The sequence below is a fragment of the Phyllobates terribilis genome, unplaced genomic scaffold (assembly GCF_046119375.1).
Source record: "Phyllobates terribilis strain yellow unplaced genomic scaffold, ASM4611937v1 Scaffold_1__5_contigs__length_1240528914, whole genome shotgun sequence".
NCBI lineage: Eukaryota > Metazoa > Chordata > Amphibia > Anura > Dendrobatidae > Phyllobates > Phyllobates terribilis.
In genome coordinates this window covers 1,014,437,585-1,014,452,820 of record NW_027362761.1, presented here as the reverse complement: position 1 = coordinate 1,014,452,820, position 15,236 = coordinate 1,014,437,585, and the positions used below count along the sequence as shown (strand labels likewise).

The 15,236-nt window shown below is 43.5% G+C and overlaps 1 protein-coding gene across 3 annotated transcripts in view; it reads right to left on the bottom strand.

The window, feature by feature from the left end:
* Nucleotides 1–15,236, bottom strand: part of LOC141157235 (probable ATP-dependent RNA helicase DDX60) — a 233,263-nt gene that overhangs the window by 159,402 nt on the left and 58,625 nt on the right. For all 3 annotated transcript variants that reach the window (XM_073644250.1, XM_073644254.1, XM_073644263.1), the window contains one exon: nt 8,763–8,938. In XM_073644250.1, the coding sequence (XP_073500351.1) occupies nt 8,763–8,938 (176 nt within the window). The remainder of the gene's footprint in view (nt 1–8,762; nt 8,939–15,236) is intronic.

Here is a 15,236-nt window from a genome sequence, read left to right as displayed (position 1 = left end):
CTGCGGTCCAGCCTGTCATCTCGATGTAGCAGAGCTGGAGCCATCCTGGGAACCATGGAAAGGTAAGGATGATGTTGCTTTATTATTTTTCTTTTATTGCAGGAGATCATTGGCTTCAGCTGGAATGGGCGTGACGGTAAGTATGGTTTAATTTAGAACAATAAAGAATTGTGTGTTTATTTCAATTAAAGGACTTTATTCTGGGTGTTTGTGTTTTTTTTTTTTAACTTTGACTATTGGGTTAGTAATGGGGGTGTCTTATAGACGCCTCTCCATTACTAACCTGGGCTTGATGTCAGCTGGCATTATAAGCTGACATCAACCCCAACCCTATTACCCCACTGCCACCGCTACAGGGCAGTGGGAAGAGCGAGGCTAAGTGCCAGAATTGGCGCATCCTGTGGATGCGCCATTTCTGGGGCGGCTGACGGCTGGTGTTTTTAGCCTGGGAGGGGGCCAATATTCATGGCACCCTTCCTGGGCTATTAATATCAGCCCCCAGCTGTCTGCCTAGCCTTTGCTAGCTATTAAATTAGGGGGGACCCCACGTCATTTTTTTGAGGGGGTCCCCCATTTTAGTAGCTAGTAAAGCCTAGGTATTCAGCTGGGGGCTGATATTAGTAGCTGGGAAGCTCCGTGGGTATTACCCCCTTCCCAGGCTTCAAACATCTGCCCCAGCCGTCTGCTTAACCTCCGCTAGAGACTAAAATTAAGGGGAACCCCACGCCAATTTTTTTTTTAATAAATCCTTTATTTTAACACTAAATGACAAGTACAATAATCAACACTGTCACTGTACTTCATATATATGTGACTGACATGTTTCTATCTATCTAATCTATGTATGATTCTCTGTTCCTTCTATTCTAAATTGTCGGGTACAGATGCCGAATTGCCGGCCGGCTTTTTTAAAGAGACGGTGCATGAAAACACAATTATTTTTTTAAATAAATCCTTTACACTAAATGACAAGTACAGTAATCAACACTGTCACTGTACTTCATATATATGTGACTGACATGTTTCTATGTATCTAATCTATGTGTGATGTTCTATTCTTTCTGTTGTAAATTGTCGGGTACCGGTGTATGCCGCTGATGAATTGCCGGCTTTTCGCGTAATACATTCTACATTATTCTTAGTTGTTTTACTTCATGTAGAATTAACCTACAAGGAAAGAAAGGGTTTATTTTCATTCCGATATTTGTGTCCCATTGACTTGCATTGGTTTCCGGTATCGGAATCGGCGATATCCGATACTTTTTGGGTATCGGCCCGATCCAATCCGATACGATATTTCCTGATATCGGAAGGTATCGCTCAACACTATTTATGAGAGAATTACAGGCATAGAAATGAAGAAAAAGGAAACTAAGTGAGTTCAGCAGTCGAAAGCATCGGCTGAACTTTGCAGTAGTAGTAGCAGTTGCAGAAACAATGACGCTTCAGACAATAATAGTGATGAGAGCGAAGGGCATTTTAGTCTCAAGAAATGTAAGTCGGTAAGACCTGTCAACATTGTAACTCCAGAAGTTGCTGAAGCTCTAGATAGGTCACTTTTCTATCACTAATAGTACTTCTATCTGCTTGCTTCTGCTTCTCAGTCTCTTGGCTATGATCCAGACAGTCTCACGTTGAATAGGGAATCTGATGGGCTCATCGCCAGCATCGAAAGATTGCAGCAAATGCTATCTAAGCTTCCTTTGACAGCAGTGGTCCACTGACTGTACTCTGGGACTGGAAAAGGTTTGAAAGTCAGACCAGCAATGAAACTGTTGAGCGACTGGCAGTACTAGTGTCAGGAAGAGGAACTGAGAAGTTGTCAGCCCCAGAGATACTTAAAAGCACAGGAGCAGCACAAGCTAAGGCTGTATTCGAGGTTCTCCAAGATTGTCAGCTCTTGGATAAAGTGAAGTTCATGTCATTCGACACGACCAGTAGTAACACTGGTACAAAGACTGGTGCATGCGTCCTCTTGCAACAGAAAGAACTACTGAGTTTGCCGTGTAGGCACCACATTCACAAGCTAAATAGTGCAAGCGTGTTTGATAAATTGTAGCCGGCATCAACAGGTCCAAATATAAAGTTGTTCAAGAGATTTTCAGCTGCCTGGAATCCACTGTATTAAATCAAGTTTTTGGCAGGAATGGAAGATGACATAGTTTCAACTGAGTTAGGTCCACTTAAAGAGTGTCTAGTTGAATTTTGCACCAAGCAGCTTGTATAAAGCCATCCAAGAGATGATTACAAGGAATTGTTAACACTGGCACTTCTGTTCCTTGGTTCGTCGGCAAACCCAACGTACACATCAACACTTCAGGCGCTTACAATTGGGCCCGATGGATGTCCAAAGTGATATACGCTCTGAAGAGCTTCATTTTTCAAAACCAATTTTGTTTAACTTTGACAGAGTTAAAAAATCTCTGTCAATTTTCCTCTTTTACTGTTCACTTGAAGGCTTGGTACCTCTGTCAGATACCAGCCACATCGCCAGGAAATGACTTGACATTAATGTAACAACTTGTAACATACAAAGGAATCAACGCGCTTGTTGCTGAGGCAGCAATAAAAACTTTCAACAGATACCTGTGGTACCTCAGTGAGATTATGGTGGATCTGACTTTTTTTTGACAGTGAGGTTCCAACCGCATAAAAGGTTGAGAAGATACTGGCTCTGTAGAAGGAAGGCAACAATATCTGCTCAACTCGCATGCAGCTTGCCGAAGACCTTGTGTCACACAAGAAGCTTCAATACTTCATGTCGTCCAACACAAAAAAACTGTTCATTGCACTGAAAATAAACCAAGATTTTCTTCATCAAGATCCTTGTCTGTGGCACACTTATTCAAGTTACATCAATGTATCCTCAAAAGTCGCCGGATTGAAAATCGTGAATGATGCCGCCAAACGCTCCATTGCACTCATGAGTACATTCAATTCATCACTGAGCACTCAAGAAGACCAGTTTATTCTCCAGTGTGTGGAGAAGCATCACCATGACTACCCTGAACCAAATAAAGCATGTTTCGTTAAAAAAAGTGAAACCGTGAAACTACTGTAAAATTGTACATTTACTTTGCTGCAAGACATTTATTACAAATAATTATTAGGTTTGTGATGATTGAGCCATCAGTAAACAATGTTGCAATGTTACACACATTTTTGTATGTTATAATCACACCAAAGGGAATTATTCCCAGGGGTGAAACCTAAGAATTTGCACAAAAATTTTTGGACTGTCACCCTACAGTCTTGGAAAAAAGTAAGTCTGGTTTTACAAATCAGGACATAATACTGTAAGAAAAACATTTGGTCATTAGAAAACCTTAAAATTAGGTAAATACAAACTCAGATGAGCAACAACACATGAGAAATAATACTGTCATAATTTATTTAAAAAAAAACTACGGCAAAGTGTAGAAACAATGAGTGAAAAATTAAGTACAGCCGAGGAATGAATAGCTTGTAGAATCACCCTTAGCCCACCACCCCACTATCAGTATTTGGTCAGCATTCGGTCAGTATTTTTTCTCAGGAGTGGGAGCCAAAACCAGGTGAGGAACAATCAGAGAAAAAAAATAAATATATACAGTACAGACCAAAAGTTTGGACACACCTTCTCATCTAAAGATTTTTCTGCATTTTCAGGACAATGAAAATTGTACATTCACACTGAAGGCATCAAAACTATGAATTAACACATGTGGAATTATATACTTAACAAAAAAGTTTGAAACAACTGAAAATATGTCTTATATTCTAGGTTCTTCAAAGTAGCCACCTTTTGCTTTGATGACTGCTTTGCACACTCTTGGCATTCTCTTGATGAGTTTCAAGAGGTAGTCACCGGAAAAGGTCTTCCAACAATCTTGAAGGAGTTCCCAGAGATGCTTAGCACTTGTTGGCCCTTTTGCCTTCACTTTGCGGTCCAGCTCACCCCAAACCATCTCGGTTGGGTTCAGGTCTGGTGACTGTGGAGGCCAGGTCATCTGGTGCAGCACCCAATCACTCTCCTTCTTGGTCAAATAGCCCTTACACAGCCTGGAGGTGTGTTTGGGGTCATTGTCCTGTTGAAAAATAAATGATGGTCCAACTAAACGCAAACCGGATGGAATAGCATGACGCTGCAAGATGCTGTGGTAGCCATGCTGGTTCAGTATGCCTTCAATTTTGAATAAATCCCCAACAGTGTCACCAGCAAAACACCCCCACACCATCACACCTCCTCCTCCATGCTTCACGGTGGGAACCAGGCATGTAGAGTCCATCCGTTCACCTTTTCTGCGTCGCACAAAGACACGGTGGTTGGAACCAAAGATCTCAAATTTGGACTCATCAGACCAAAGCACAGATTTCCACTGGTCTAATGTCCATTCCTTGTGTTCTTTAGTCCAAACAAGTCTCTTCTGCTTGTTGCCTGTCCTTAGCAGTGGTTTCCTAGCAGCTATTTTACCATGAAGGCCTGCTGCACAAAGTCTCCTCTTAACAGTTGTTGAAGAGATGTGTCTGCTGCTAGAACTCTGTGTGGCATTGACCTGGTCTCTAATCTGAGCTGTTGTTAACCTGCGATTTCTGAGGCTGGTGACTCTGATAAACTTATCCTCAGAAGCAGAGGTGACTCTTGGTCTTCCTTTCCTGGGGCGGTCCTCAAGTGAGCCAGTTTGTTTGTAGCGCTTGATGGTTTTTGCAACTGCACTTGGGGACACATTCAAAGTTTGCCCAATTTTTCGGACTGACTGACCTTCATTTCTTAAAGTAATGATGGTCACTCATTTTTCTTTACTTAGCTGCTTTTTTCTTGCCATAATACAAATTCTAACAGTCTATTCAGTAGGACTATCAGCTGTGTATCCACCAGACTTCTGCACAACACAACTGATGGTCCCAACCCCATTTATAAGGCAAGAAATCCCACTTATTAAACCTGACAGGGCACACCTGTGAAGTGAAAACCATTTCCGGTGGCTACCTCTTGAAGCTCATCAAGAGAATGCCAAGAGTGTGCAAAGCAGTCATCAATGCAAAAGGTGGCTACTTTGAAGAACCTAGAATATAAGACATATTTTCAGTTGTTTCACACTTTTTTGTTAAGTATGTAATTCCACATGTGTTAATTCATAGTTTTGATGCCTTCAGTGTGAATGTACAATTTTCAAAGTCATGAAAATACAGAAAAATCTTTAAATGAGAAGGTGTGTCCAAACTTTTGGTCTGTACTGTGTGTGTATATATATATATATATATATATATATATATATATATATATATATATATATATATAGGCTTATCCCGTCTGTCTGTCCAGGAAATCCCGCGTTGCTGATTGGCCGCGGCCGGACCAATCAGCGACGCGGGATTTCAGAACAAGTCGGGAGATAGCAGGGCTGACTCCGCCCATGTGGTCATGTGACTCACCAACTGCCCATGACGTACTGAACATGTTTTGTCAGTCACAGTGTGTGATGTACTTCAGTCACGTTTAATGAATACGTTTTGTCAGTCACAGTCTGACGTACTTCTGTCACGTATCATTCACCGTGGTACGTGGAACAGGAGACCCCTGGCTGCAGCCGCAAATAGTCGTGATGTAAGTGACTCGCCCCCTGGGCCGTGGGGCACCCGGAACCGGGCTTCGGTGCAATGTTGGGGGTAGTAGTGGCAACCCGATCCCGTGGCTCAGGGTGGTCAGACCAAATGCTGTGGCAGTCTATTTGTAGGGTTTTGAATGTCCGACTACGCCACCCGAGGATTGCGGTCAGGGATGACCGCCGCTGCAAGGCAGACCGCTGAGGCTGATGTTGGTATGCAGCACAGGAATAGGATAACTCCCCACGGGAAGAGTGTAGCCTCAGGGCAGTGTAATAGGATGCTGGGGGTGATGGTGCAAGCTGCAATAATAAGGGTTCAGAGTCTGCTTCAAACAGTCCAGGGTCTTTATTGTAGTTAGTACTAATGACCCAACAGGAGTACAGGGTAGGAATGGGTCTGGGTGTCTGAGAGCATTCGGGCGAGCCCCACTGGTCAGGGTGAGTGGGTAGGCCTACCGTTCGCTCTCTGCCCTTGCTGACTATCCCCCTTTTCGTGGTGTGATAGCCCATGTCCCTGAGCTGGCCGTGTACTACGCCTGTATGGCTTGCGACTCGGGCCTTAGGTACCTGTTGCTTCTCCGTGCTGTACCGGTCCCTCTGTGTGGCGGAGCCTCCAGGCTTCTCAGGCCAAGGGACCTGAAATCCCTTGCAGGTTGGTTATCTGCTGCCGGGCTTGCAACCCTGACAGCCTCGGACCCCAATGTCCGGTAGTGTAGTTCTCTCAGCCAGGACCGGCTCTCGTCACTTCTGTCCCTGGCTTGCTGTTCCTCCTCTGCCTCCCGGACTCCTCAGCTGCTGCTGACCTGTCCCTTTCCTCTGGGAACCCTTCTGGATGCTTCAGAATTGGGTCCTGGTCTTTCTAACCCTGCCCTCAGTTCCAGCTTTTATAGGGGCAGCCTGCTCCCCCTACTGGCCTGGGACAGGAGGTGCTGCATGCTAATGGTCCCTGTCCAGGGAACCTCCCTCCTGCTCTCCGACACAGCCTTTAATATTTGTGGCATCCAGGCCTGGGGTGACATATAAGCGGAAGCAAGAGCCGGCTGCAGCCAGGGGAATTACGTGCTGGCTGTACGTGGTCAGCGATGTTGTCACAAGCAGTATTGACAACATGACGTAATTACAAAATTCATAAGGGGCCCTGGGGGGATACATTGGGGGGTTAATTTAAAGTAGTGCACAACCCATTTAGACACTGCTTCGCTGATTAGTCACGCCCGGTTGGCCGCATACATATTCTAGAATACCCGATGCGTTAGAATCGGGCCACCATCTGGTATATATATACACGTACATACATTTATTAAAAACAAGTGCACCAATTCCAATTCTGCATTTATCACCCACTCCTGGTCCCCCCCTCCCACAACTGAGAAAAAATACTGATCAAATACTGATAGTGGGGCCGTGGCCTTAGCAGCAATAACTTACAGCGATCATTTTCCACATCTCTTGGAAAGGGGAGGAAGCAAAAGAGTATACAGACATTACAGCAGGGAATCACAGAGGATTCTTTATTTGAAGTAAAACATTGTTTAAAAACAGGCAGTGAAATGTTTTACATCACAAGAGAGAATCATTTGCGATCCCCTGCTGTAATGTCTGCTTATTCTCTTTTGCTTCCTCCCCTGTCCAGGAGCTGTGGTATGATCAGACCATGTAGCTGCATGGTCTGACACTGCCATTACACAGCAGGGGCACATTTATAAGATTATCTCAGCACAGGAACATTGTTTTTAACACATCCAATTGTGGAAGTTATTATTATTCCAAGATCTATTGATTAAAATTAACTTTTATTCGTGGGAAAACCCCTTTAAGGTCCTGTCACAGAATTTCACAGCATTTCAATTGGGCTGAGGTCTCGACTTTGACTTGGCTGTAGCAACAACTTGATTATTTTCTTTTTCAGCCATTCTAATGCATGATTGCTGTGGTTATTAGGATCATTGACCCAGTTTTGATGAAGCTTTAGCTTTTGGATAGATGGTTTCATATTTGACTCTAGGATACTTATGCATACAATGGAGTTCATTGTCGACTCAATATATGCAAAGCGCCCAGATCCTCTGGCTGCCAAAGAAGCCTTTAGCTGTGCTGCCATGTTTTAAAAGTTTTAGAAACAAGAAGATGCTTTCTCTTGGCAACCCTGTCAAACAAGCCATATTTTTTCAGTCTTCTCCCAATTGTTCTCTTTTAATATTCTAACTGAGGCCTTTAGAGTCTGAGCTGTAGCTCTTTTTATTTTTTGTGCAATTTCCCTGAGCATATCACGGTCTGACCTTGGGGTAAATTTTCTGGGAAGTTCACTCATGGGAAGATTGTCGACTGTCCTGAGTGAGGGGCCCGCCATATTAAAATGGGGATACATGGTCGCACAGACCCTACAAAGAGAGTATTTTATTATAGCTAGTTTATAAGGTTATATATTATTAACAGTTGTGTTCAGTTTATTCTTGTAGATGAAAATAAATATGAGTCTGCTGTGCTGAGGCACGAGCAGGTTTGAACTTGTTCTTGGCAGTTATGCTGCATGGTCTTTTTGAAGAGTTATGATTGGTTGAATCAAAAAGAGCGTCAGTTTGCTCTTATATTTAAATAACAGTTCCAGTCAGCTGCTGGCATTCGCCGTCATATCAAAAAGGAAGACACCCTCCCACCTTTCCTTATTTTGATCTGTCGTGATGTTTTAATTAGAGGGATAATTGCCCAGCTTTTGCTGGGTGGAGTTGGTCTTTGTTTATTGTTGTTATATGGCTTTATGATAATTTTATAGTATTAAAATATATGGATGATATTTATGGTATTTATCTATTTATATTAATTTAAAGTAACTCTTAATAAAAACATCACAGCCTATTTATTCCTCAAATTAAGTGTGTCACATGTTTTTATTATATTGGTTAAGAATTTCCGCGAAAATCAATGGGTCTTGTGCTACCATGTCTTCCACTTGTGAATAATCTTTCTCACACTAGAATGATGGACTTGAAATGGTTTGGAAATGACCTTATAACCCTACGCAAATGTATGGGTAACTATTGCTTCTCTAAGATCATTGTGATGTCTTCTCTCCTGCTTTTCAAGTTGTAAAAAAAAAAATCACTGGCTGTATTAACTACACCACAAATATATTTTGCATACATTTTTGCAATATGTTTTAATTTATGAACTCACCTGGGGCTCTTTTTTCCTTACAACAGTCTTGTGAGCAGAACTTTTCTCTTCTAACTGACTATTCTGCAATATAATCTTCTTTGCTGTTTTCACACCTAAACTTTGTCCATAATGATGTTGAAATGCTTGTAGTTTTTGATAATCGCGTAGTGAAGACTTACTATCCTTAGTCTTGTCTGTCACAATGAAAAAAAAATTGATATAAATTAGTCCTATTTTTTGAATGTTATAAAGTGGGCCACAAATAGTGTCTACAGAAAGCATTTTTCATATTTTTGTGGTGGCCAAGCTCATATGATTTTTTTTTTAAAATTCACTGTTTTTTGTAATCTTTTGCCTAGTATTTTTCCAGCATTTTATTTTTACTAACAAAAACGCTGAAGTTAACTGTTAGCAAAAGATCAATAAGGAAATAGAAAACACACCGCAACCAGTGCATTCTGTGTTGCTTTTTGTTGTATTTGTGCATTTTAACAATTTTTTTAATTTATCCAAATATAGCATGCTCTGTGGATGGAATTTTTTTTATATATTCTAACAAAGGCTTCTCCATATATAAATGCCATTAAAAAAGAAAGAAAACAAAGGTAACAAATACCACACAAAAATACAGTTTAGAGCGTGATTAATATTTCTCACCTATCATCAGTAGTGATGGGTGAGCACTAAAATGCTCGGGTGCTCGAAGCTTGGGTCTAGCATATTGGAATACTCGGGTGCTCGACCTGAGCAACGAGCCCAATGTAAGTCTATGGGAAACTCGAGCATTTTTCAGGCAGCTCCCCCCACTGCTCTGCAGAGAGCCTAAAAATTGCCCAAATTGATGGGAACAGTTCTCAAATGACATGGGAACAGCATGGGGCAGACGCCTGGAAGCATTTCTGACTCCCAGGTCACTGCTGTCAACAACGTTGTCAGAGGTATTATGCCACTTTTACGGACTCACAATAAAACATACAAAAACGAAGCCAAAATGGATTTTCCTGGGAAATATGTTAAGGAACATCTTTTCCAGGGTAATGACTTGTATATAAGGCAAAATAAATATACAAAAACATAAATTCTCCTCCACACCTTGGGTTATGTTCACACATAGCGGTTTTGATGCGTTTTTGCACTTTTGCATTGCTTTCAACCAAGACAAATGTATTAACTGGGAAATGGCATTTTAACATTTTACAACCTTATCTGGCCATGTGGGGTGTGACACATCATCAGACACATCCTGTTTCATTTATGATGGAGGGACTCTGAAAGTCACAAAGCATATTTTTATAGGGCCATCAGGCAGCCCTTACTATTCTTAAAGGGCCAGCAATCGGCCCTCGCTATTGTTAGAGAGCCATCAGCCGGCTATGCTTTGTTGTGTTGTTCCCATTATTAACGAGTGGGTCTCCTATACTGTTATTGCGTATGCAGTGACTGCAAGGGCTGCCAAAAATTTGGAGGCACTCTAATGCTCCTTGGAAGAGACGTAGAGGTTGGAGAGCCTCCTAAAAGCAATGTTCCCATTATTAGGAAGTGGGTATCCCATAGTGTTTGCCTATGCAGTGAATGCAAAAGCTGCTCAAAATTTGGAGGCACTCCAATGCCCCTTGGAAGAGACGTAGAGGTCGGAGAGCCTCCTAAAACCAATGCTCCCATTATTAAGAGGTGGGTCTCTCATACTGTTTGCCTATGCAGTGAATGCAAAAGCTGCCAAAAATTTGGAGGCACTCCAGTGCCCCTTGCAAGATACGTAGAGGAGGTGATATGGTAGATATGGTGGTGAATGATATGGTGATGGAGGATGAGGAGAAGGAGGACAAGAGCAAATAGACAAAATCAGGAAGTGTATACCCATGTCTGGGTGTGAAGACAGAGGTGCATGGGAATAGAATTAGACCTCCCAAAAAAAGACACTGTTTTTAAGTTTAGGTTACGCTGCTATCATTCGGTGGTGTTGAGAAGTCTGGCCCAATCCAGCCCTTGTTCATTTTTATAAGAGTCAGCCTGTCAACATTTTCAGTTGACAGGCAGATGTGCCTATCGGTTATAATTCCACCGGCGGCACTAAAAACTCGCTCTGATAAAACGCTAGGGCAGCGCAGGTGTAGAGAGCCAGTTCATTCCATGTGTCCAGCTTGGATACCCAGTAATTATAAGGCACAGAGGTATCACGGAGGATGTTGGTATAGTCGGCAAGGTACTCCCTCACCATCTTCTTAAACTTTGCACTCCTTGTGAGAGTACTCCACACATTAGGGCCTGTGAGATGGGAGGGTCTGAGAAAACTGTCCCAGAACTTTGACAGTGTTCCCCTGCCTCTGCTGGATTGGAGTTGTATCTCTCGCCTGTACTCCTTGGTTGTCCAACGAACTGTGACCTTTGCTGCCAGCGATTTCAGATGGGAATTTTTTTAATAGTTCTGCAACAAGGGCCTTCTGGTACTGCCCCATTTTAGTAGACCTGTTCGCCTCGGGAATAAGAGATAGAAAGTTCTCCTTGTAGCTTGGGTCTAGAAATGTCACCAACCTGTAATGACTGTCAGCCAAAATTTGGAGAACGCGAGGGTCACAGGAAAGGCAGCATAACATAAATTCAGCCATGCGTGCCAGACTGCTAAAAGGCAAGATTTCCATGTCCTCACCAAGAGGACGACTGACCATGCTCTCCTCCTCCTCCTCCTCCTCTCCTCAGGCCATCCACACTGAACAGACGGTATGACAGTTGTGCAGTTAGCAAGAGAGTGAGGGGTCACTCACTGTTGTAGTGGGTGCTCCGAAGAAAAAAAATATGCTATATGAAAGAAACTTCGGCACTCCAGTATGTGTGGTATGCATGAAAATTTTTTATTCACTTGTGCCCCTTGTTTCACAGAACAGGGCGTGAGCCCTAAAAATAAAACAGACCAACGTTTCGACCTTTAGATCGGTCTTTCTCAGGGTCATCACAGTTTGAGAATGCTGTATCACTCAGAATTAAAGAGAACTGGTTGCTTCCTATGCCTGGGGTGAAGGTAGAAAGAGCTGCACACCAGGTGGTGCAAATGGCCTTTTTGGGGTTATCGGCAGTCTTTAAAAAACAACCAGACTCGGGAAGACCTAACAGTTGTACTGTCAACTTCTGTCGTGTTGATGTTATGGGGAACACTTGCCCACCTTCTGTCTGCAGCCACCACACTGCTTCTTCCTGTCTGTTGTGGTACTATGCCTCCCTCCCCCTGTGTGTTGCTGTCCTCTCTCTGTATGTCCCCCTGCCAGATGGGTCAGTTCCTATATCATCCACCACCTCGTCTTCCACTTCTTCACCCTGGTCCTCCTCCTGACTTTCTGGCAATTGTGTCTCATCATCGTCCACCTCTTGTGACACTTTCCCACCGTCGCCTTCGTGTGACCGTGGTTGCTCAAATATTTGGGCATCGCTACATGCGATCTCCTCTTGCCCCGCTTCAAGTGGACCGCTCGAGAGGCCCAAATCTATAAATGGAAAAGTGAACAGCTCTTCGGAGTGTCCAAGTGTGGGATTAGTTGTCTCCGGGCACTCGGCATGGTGGGAGGAAAGAGGATCAGGGTGAGGAATATGCGGTCCAGACTCACGGCTACTGAGACTTGACCGTGTGGAAGACAGGGTGGTGGTAGTGGTGGCTAAGTGACTGGAAGCTATCCAACCAATAACCTTTTCACATTTTTCTGTGTTCAATAGTGGTGTTCTGCTTTTCCCTATTAATTGGGACAGGAAGGTCGAGCGAGAAGATGTGGGTGTTTGTTGTGGCACAATTTCAGCTTGCCCACGACCTCGGCCTTGTCCTCTGCATGCCCCATCATCACTATCACGCCCACTTCCCTGTGTCTTGCCACACGCCTTGTCCATTTTAAATAGAGGACAATATTTTCCACGTTCACTACAAATGGCTGGATTTAAACCACAGTGATATGTGATCCGTGTGACGGACAAATCACAGTTTTAAATAGCTGGCCTGTAGGAAATAATTTTTAACAGCGAACTCGTGTTAATAACTTCACTGATACACTGCAACAAAATTTCAATGGAGGCCAGAAATGGCAGAATCTTCAGCATACTTATATGGATTTTTAGCGCTGTAATATGGAAAGGATCTGCAGTGCTAACAAGCAAATGGAGCAGAAAAACTGTGTTCTCTGGATTGCTTTTTAAGCAAATAATCAGGATTAAGATCCAAAACAAATTATTCCTGGCCCCTGATACATGGGGCTATTTCTAGAAATATCTGTAAAAGCACCAGCAGACAGAACTGGAACTCTATTTTATTAGAAAAATATAAACCATAAATACCCACTACACAAAGAACAAGATGCAAAACCCCAACAAAACACAAACAAGTCCAAAATTATAATGTCCACTAAATATAAAGCAAAAATGTCCAGCATAAAACATAAAATGTCCATACTTTCCCAAAATCCTTATTCCCCCCAGCAAGGGAAGACCTTAACCTCTTTTTTTTTTTTTATTTATCCAGAAAAACCCCTTCCAACATTCAGTCACATTCATACCTAACCCCCAAAATAAACAACAAAACTGGCCCACTGCCAAAAACTTAAAGAAATAGGCCACCTGGCCGAAAGCTTAATACACAGCAAACATTTTTTTTTTTGTTTTGTTTTTGTTTTTGTATTTTTTTTTTTTGGTTTTTTTCCCACCACCATTTTTGAAAACACCCAAGGTCCCACGAAAGTCTGTGGCCTTATCACAGCAAGGTACCACGAAAGTTTGTGGCCTACACAAAAAAAAGGTCCTTTTGCCTTTTCTGGCATCCCGCAGGACGTCCAATTTTCCACACAAAACCACCACAACACCTCCCTCCACCCCCCTAAAGCCCCCCACCCAACCTAAACTAACCCCCCCACACGCACAATACGCATACATAATTTATATACAGTACACAACATAACAGTAACAACAATACACAGCATAACAATAACAATATAACAAAGACTAACCATATACCTACATGACATAACAACTTAACCATAAGACCACTAACCATGTACCAAAAGATCAGACCCAAGTTCAGTGCTTGCAAGCCCTATATTCAGATTCTGATACTGTAAAACAAAAAACTACAATGTGAGGGGAGCAGCCCACCACCAGGAAACTGGAGACTACCGAGGCTCTCACCCTAGTCTAACACACAAACAGCCTGTCCCTCCCTATTAAAGAAAAAGAAAAACCTGTCCCTACCGCCCTACCAATCTTTCCCTACCTGTCCCTACCTGTCCCTCTCTGACCCTCACTACCAACCTAATGCTAACTACCTATCCCTAAAGACTGTCCCTGTCTGTCCCTCCCTGACCCTACACATCCATCTGACCCTACAAATAAATATAAAATATAGAAAGGGACTAAACTAACCCTATCACAGACACACATACCCTAACTCTCCCTAGGGCACATTAAATGAGAACCCCCTCCATAGAAGGGAAGCCCTCCCTGCACCCAGCCTCTCATACTCCAGTGAGCGCACTTTTGCCAGGTCACCCAGGATGTTCCTAATCACCTCTTCCCGGGGGAGGACTTTCTGCTGGGTGGACAATAAACACCGTGCGTTCCACGTGTAAAACCTAGTCACTAAGCTAACTAAGAAAAAAGTGCCCCGATCTCGACCACCAAGGGACCTGAATGCCCCATAGGCCCACTCCGCATAGGAAAGGCCTGCCAGCCTGGGCCAGCCAATGGAAGCACCCACCCTCTTGTAGACCTCTGTATTAAAAGGACACCGAAGCAGGAAGTGCTCCATGCTTTCAAGCATGCTGCCACACTCCTCGCGGGGACAATCCCGGTCATCAGAGTTCCTGTACTTCAGGTTGTCCCTCACATACAGTCTCCCATGGAAGCAGCGCCAAGCCAAGTCCCAAAACTTCAAGGGGATCCGCTTAGAGTTTAATAACCCGAGCCCCACCTCTAGATCCCGGCTTGGGCAATCCTTGAGGGCCAGGGGCTTCTGGAAGTGGGTCAACAGAACCCTATTGTCAAGTAACCTCCTTGACAAGGTCCTGATCTCCCACACTCCCAGACCCCACCGGCGGATCACCTTCACAACCAGGGTAGCATAAGCCGGAAGATGCCCATGAGGCGTGAGCAGACAGAACTGGAATGGTCCTTCTTGCTATATGCCCTGCAGTCTGCCACATATACTGCCTGCCTGCCTAGCACTGATATCTATGCAGCTGGATTAGTCCTCAGAAGGACTGTTAGTTGAGATGGAATAATATATGGTGGTATACCTACACTAACTGAGAAACAAGCAAATCTCACCCTAGCTCAGCAGCACCTCTCCCTACATTGCCTGATTCCAGAGTAGACTGTGACGAGCATGGCGGCGCCAGGTCTGATATAGACCTGATGATGGTGTGCGGCCAGCCAATCACTGTAATGCCACAACCAACATGGCTGCTGCATTACAGTGTGTGGCAGACAATCCCTGAGTGTTCATTGGCTCTGTAAAGAGCGCCAAAC